Raw genomic sequence first — 6,281 nt, 5'->3', positions numbered from 1 at the left:
TATATATATATATATATATATGCATGTGTGTGTATGTATACCATATGTCATAAATTTTAAAACCCTACTATCTGAAGAAACAAGGATGTATGGTTTTATAAAGATTCTGATATAAAATTTTAGTGTTCAAGATGACTATATTTGAAGAATACAGTTGTAAAAATGTAATAAAAATATCTAAAAATATATAATTCATTCAGTTTAATAATTTCTAAGTTGACTGCCTATCCAAATATGTTTTCTTTTTCAAATTACTCTCTTAGATATAGTGACTTTAATAAAATAAATTTCTCTAACCTCCTCCTGAGATAATTTTTCATTGTACGATATAAACTTTATATGGATTGTAATCTATGTGCCACTTCTATTGTTAATAAAGTTTTGCAGAAAAAAACGCACTATAAAACCTCTTCCTGTTTTTCCAGAGCTGCAGTAGCTTCCATAGATCGGTCGGTCGGTGCTCACAGCGGAGCGGCTGGGCAAACAGAGGGCGTCCTTATCGCACTGATTCAGGCGGTAGGTTAAGTCTCGGCAAGGAGTTTGAATGTGTGAACGCAGAACCGCCTCCTATTCTGTAGGAACTTCCTATTAGCAAGGTTGAGTTGTTTGTCGTTATCGTTGTGCCACCAACCTGAGCGCGCATATAGTTAAAGTCTGGTTGTGTTGTGCTTAGAACTGACATCTGCAGATGTCAGTGTTTGGTATATGTACCTTTGTAAAAAAACAAAAATAAAACAAAAAAAAATCTGATCACATATCTCTCAAAACAGACAATACAATGTTATGTTTTGCACCTAATATTCCTGTTTTGTTTTTTTTTTTTTTGTTTTGTTTTTTTACAGAACCAACTCTGACCAAAGGCAATAATAACACACCAAAAATGATGAGCATTCTACTCAGGTTAGTGAAACAGAGTGATGTACTTTTAGCTGGCATAGATTTGTACAAGTGAAACCAGATTGTGACCTACAGAAAATTAGGAGGCACTTTTTTTTTCTCATCGTCTAACATTAAATCAGTTTTAGGTCAGTTAGAATAACCTACATTATTTTTATTTGCTAATGCCACAATGATGATTGAAAACATATAGGAGAGATATTATTTATTAATGTCTTCAAAATCAGAAGATTGCATATATGATTACTTTCTCATTAAACAATTAAGGAAAGCCCAGATGATGATGTCTTGGCTTTGGAAACTTCTGATAAGTTGGCACATTTGAGTTGACTGGAGCCAAACCTGTGCATATAGTTTAAGTCCAAACCTGAAGAATAAGAAATAAGCCACAATACCAGGAAGAGAAATGTGGAGGTGTACAATTCCAATTCATCCTTGGGAACAATTTCCAGATGTTTGAAGGCTCAGCAGTTGACACAATGCTATACAAATATAGGCATGATGGGAATTCTGCTATGTTGCTGTTTAAGATCTCCTGTTACTACGTGTTGTCAGACAGGTTCCATTTCATTTCTTGATTTTAAAGGTCTGACTTTAAAGTATGGCTTGTGAAACTGAACTGAGCTTTACAAAAAAAAGTGGTTAACCAAAATTAAGAGCCAAAGCTCTTAATTTTGAGTTTTGGCTCTTAAAACTCAAAGGCCAAAACTCATCATGACTTGTAATCTGATTGAATATGACTGTAAATTTGTGGACAGTTTATTAGTATAAATTTCAAGTGAAGGCTCTGCGACTCCTCTAACACTATTACATCAGCACACCAACTTTCTTTTATAAAGTAAATTCCTGTTTTATTTTCCTGCACCCTTTTTCTTAGACAGCAGTGTGTACTTTGCTGTGGACCTTCACCATGGTGTGCAGACCTGAGCTTCTACAGGAGAACAAAGTATTGAAACTGCTATTCACAGCACCACTGAATAACATATAGAGCATATAGAGGCGTCAAACTCATTTTAATTTTGTTCCACATCAAAAATCTGAATGTTCTTAAAGATCCGGTTGTTCCAGAATCTATTGATAAAACCCATTAAACTGTTAAAATATCAATAAAAAGTGGTTTGTTTCAGCATTCAATAAGTGTCTAACATCTTTCTACACTGATCAGCCCAGCCAGGATTTTTGATTGTGTTTGTGTTTTGCAATCAAAATGACAGATTTTGTGGTGCTAATTTAGAACTATTTCTAGCAAATTTTTACAATATTTGCCCTAAAGTATAATGTTAAATGTGACTTTTTATTAATCACTGTGTCAATCACAGACTACAACTTGACATCAAGGAAGACTGAGCCTTACTGAGTATTGAAACATTTTGAAGCCAGCAAGAAAAATTTGCAGTAAAGTCAGAAAAACAATTTAATTTTGTGGATTTGTGAAAAATTGGAGGGACTTGTAGTTCTTCTTTAGTATCTGGAGGCCAATCTATAAATCTAGAATCTATAACTCAAGGCTCAGGTCCCAGATTTGGCCCCTGGGCCATGAGATTGACACATGTGATATAGAGTGTTATACCATCCATCCATCCATTTTCTGAACACCCTTGTCCCTCAGTGGGATCGGGAGGGGTGCTGGTGCCTATCTCCAGCTAACGTTCCAGGTGAGAGGCGGGGTTCATCCTGGACAGGTCGCCAGTCTGTCGCAGGGCAACACAGACACACAACCATGCGCACACACACACACCTAGGGGCAATTTAGACAGACCAATTAACCTAACAGTCATGTTTTTTGGACTGTGGGAGGAAACCGGAGTACCCAGAGAAAACCCACGCATGCACAGGGAGAACATGCAAACTCCATGCAGAAAGACCGGGGCCGGGAATCGAACCCAGAACCTTCTTGCTGCACGGCAACAGCTCTACCAACTGCGCCACTGTGCAGCCCTAGAGTGTCATACGTTATGTGTTATCTTGCTGCACTTTAAAAACCTGTGTTTTCAAGCATGTCATGTAGTTTGTATTCATTTTAATTTAGTGAGCCGGTTTTGGCTTCAGGAAATCCCTCATTTTAAAAGTCAACATTGGCTTTAATCTCTTGGTTGGGATGTTTTTTATTGAAAAGGACCTACGGTTATAAAGAAAACCAGTGACCCTTAACCCAAAATCTGCAGTTCAACTTGACCTTTAATTGAAAACAAGAACATTTTGCATGGGTTTAACCTGAATTAACAGGTGATACATGTTGTGTATTCCAGACAGCGAATTCAACTTCCCGCAGCATGGAGGTGGAAGAAGAGAAGGGACTCGTTTTGTTGTCATTGCATGACTTTCAGCACCATCTCTTCTAATCAAGGTACTCGACTCTGTTTCAATCTGAAGACTCTTAGATAAAGATAACAGCAAACTGCTGCCTTTGTTCCACTGCAGTACTTAAAGACAAACGCATCATATCAGATTCAGAGCAGAAGCATCCAAAACCTAGAACTATACTGAGGCAAATCAACGCAGCAAACAAACGTCCCCTCATTCATAACATTTTAAAACATTTTTTACACATTCCTCTTCTTTTTTTCCTCTCATTATAGACCCTGTAGAGATACACAAGAGGAAACTTTTTCTGTGGTTCAGCCACCTTCCCAAGGAGGAGAAACAGTTTGGAGGTCTCTTCAGCCCAGAGACTATGCATGTAGATCCACTTATTTTAGAAAGAAAGGATGAGGAGAGGGCAGGACTTCTCCAGTCACCATACAAAACCCAAACCTCCTCTAGCCATTCACTAACTGTGGAACAGCTGTTTGACCCAACCGATGCCTGGTGTGAAGGTCGCGGACTCAATGTGCTGCTGTATGGTGCTGTGGGAACTGGGAAAGCTACAATAGTTCGAAAGCTGGTGCTGGACTGGTGTGCTGGAAACACGATGACTCACTTCAAGTTGCTGCTTCCTTTCACATGTGAAGACCTCAGTCAGCTGACAAAGTGAGTGAACTCTTTGCTGTCTACAGTCTTACCTGTCACATGGACGGTGAAACTAAAACGTGACTATGCACACCTCGGTAGTGTAAACACTTACTCATCCAGGAGACTGTAATGCCAAGTGCTTAAATGGAAGGAAATTAAAGTTATTTTCTTATTTCTTGAGGCAGGTCGCATGTAATCCAAAAGGTTTCTGCAGTTCTAAATATGGTTGGAAGTAACAGTCTTATAAGTTCCAATCACCACAAACACACTTGGACTTTCTGGTTCCACTGGGCACAACATAAACTGTGAGTCATTAGAAGTCAGGTTCCTACAATGCAAAGAACAAACGCATGAGAAAACCATGTCTAACTTGTGCTTATCCAGCTGGGGTATTTAGTGCATATGACAATACATTTTAATTGAATTTCCTGCCATCTGAATAAATTCAGATTTTACTTATATAGATACTGGAGGCTAGATCTAGAAATGTGAAGTAATAATTTCATTATGATCAGCGTTTCCCCCAGTGTATTATAGTCCTGGCGGCCCGCCAGGCTAAGCCTTTCTTGTTTATGTTTTCAGAAAAATAGTAATAAAAAAAAAATGTTTTTTTTTTGTTTTCGTTTTTTTTTTTTTTTTTTTAAGCCGGATTGCAAACGTCTCTGTTGCTCTGAGCACTTTACTGGCAGAGCAGATTTATTCCTAAAATATATGCTTATAGAACATAGGTTTATAGTTTATGCATTTAAAGCCGGACCAATCATACCGCTGGCGCCTCTGCTCGTTACCTGGCGCGCTGCAGTAGCTGGATTAAGTTTACCTCAGCGCGGAAACTGCGTGCCTCCTTTCACTCAAACTAGACACAGGCTGAGCTGTATGGATATTTACATAAATCCTCTGTGAGGAATTATGATTCTTTCCAGAGGTTTTGATCAAGGTAGGACTTTAAACACCACTCTGGTTAGCTCTGGTTGCGCAGCTCTATGTGAACTGCAGAAGTAACTTGTAGTCGCGCTTTCAGAGGTATGTTGAGCGAGCGGTGAGAATGATTTATATTTGTGAACAAAGAATTTTGTGCGGCTTTTCCATCTCAACACGCTGCTCAGCGCCCGGCTCTGCCTGTGCTGATAAAGTTTATCTATGTGTTCCCGGTTGGCCGGTGTATTAGTTAACAAACTAGCGCTAACCTGATCATGCAGGTTCAGCCTGGTGAGGAGCTTTCGTGCTCTCCTGTCTGTAACGCATCACGCTGATTTTATATTATTATATTATTAGTTTTAGTATTATTTTTCTGGTTACACAATGCATCAAACCGTATCAAATGCTTTGTCCACTTAGTCAGACAGAGTTAACGTGCGCGGCCGCGCCGAGATCTGAGAAACTCGTCTCATAAACGTTGTTGCGCATCTCTGCGTAGTGCAGCAGAATTAGATTTAGGGGCCCCTTTTGTTGCTAAAAACATCAGCACCTCTAACAGATGTGTTGGATTTAATCTGAAAGAGGGGGACTAGTTTAATTGGCCAACCTAAAAAGCAATCAGTTATAATTACAGTTTACTATATTCAGGCACGTGCAGAGGGGGGGCCGAGAGGGCTTGAGCACCTGCCCTCTTTAACCTTTGTGCCCCTAATGCCCTTTTTGAGTAGTTTTTTTTTTTTTTTTCAAAAGTTTTTTTTTTTCCATTTTTTTTTTTTCAAAAGATTTTTTTTTTCCAATTTTTTTTATTTTTTTTTTATCTGTATGTCAGAATGCCTGCTTGTGTCCCTCAGCAATAATGTTTAGCTAAATATAATAATTTAGCAAAATGAACTAGTCTGGCTGCCCTCAGTCTAATAATGACTCAGTTTCTCTGCCTTCATGTTGTTCAGACGCCGGGTCCATGGTGAGGAGGAGCGGATCTGTGCCTCTATCAAATTATAGGCAAGAATATTTTTATTCACAAACCAAATACACTGGTTTGTGAATAAAAACGTAGGTGACGTTGACATTAGAAAAACTGTTTCTATTCATATTTTTGTAATTGTCCTCGCTATAGCAGGAAAAAACCCGCCTCGCCCCTAAACGCAGAAATGCTTCGGCTGTGAGAAAACTTCTGACTTTAACTTAATCAGTCCGCTAAATACCGCCCCGTTTGCTACAGGCAGTCTGAGTCGGTCCCACCGACAGATAGAAAGAATGTCTTTATATCAGACATCCTGATATAAGACACGGTACTGCGACTGTCTCCACGAGTGGCGACGGGCCTCAAAGTCCCGGTACCAGCTGCTCTCTGTTCGCTCTGCTTCTCCTTAACGTTACTACCAGGCAGGTTAAAGCCGCTGCTGACGGGATCTGGACTGGAGGTGAGCGGCTGTAAATAGAAGTTACTGCAGAACCTCAAGTGATAAATGAAGCTTCGGCCCATACCAATTGGAGTTCACAAAATAAACATC

At 39.3% G+C, this 6,281-nt stretch overlaps 1 protein-coding gene across 1 annotated transcript in view; it reads left to right on the top strand.

Moving 5' to 3' along the window:
- Positions 1 to 410: 410 nt before the first annotated feature.
- Positions 411 to 6,281, top strand: part of nlrx1 (NLR family member X1) — a gene marked incomplete at its 3' end in the record, with an annotated part of 32,858 nt that continues 26,987 nt past the window's right edge. The window contains exons 1-4 of the mRNA XM_015053297.1: positions 411 to 516; positions 843 to 900; positions 3,147 to 3,244; positions 3,477 to 3,867. Coding sequence (XP_014908783.1) covers positions 881 to 900; positions 3,147 to 3,244; positions 3,477 to 3,867 — 509 coding nt within the window. The remainder of the gene's footprint in view (positions 517 to 842; positions 901 to 3,146; positions 3,245 to 3,476; positions 3,868 to 6,281) is intronic.

The sequence above is a fragment of the Poecilia latipinna genome, unplaced genomic scaffold (genome assembly GCF_001443285.1).
Source record: "Poecilia latipinna isolate Pla-1442-1.1 unplaced genomic scaffold, P_latipinna-1.0 Scaffold1173, whole genome shotgun sequence".
Lineage (NCBI taxonomy): Eukaryota > Metazoa > Chordata > Actinopteri > Cyprinodontiformes > Poeciliidae > Poecilia > Poecilia latipinna.
The sequence above is the reverse complement of the archived record's forward strand: the minus strand, read 5'-3'. Positions and strand labels throughout refer to the sequence as shown.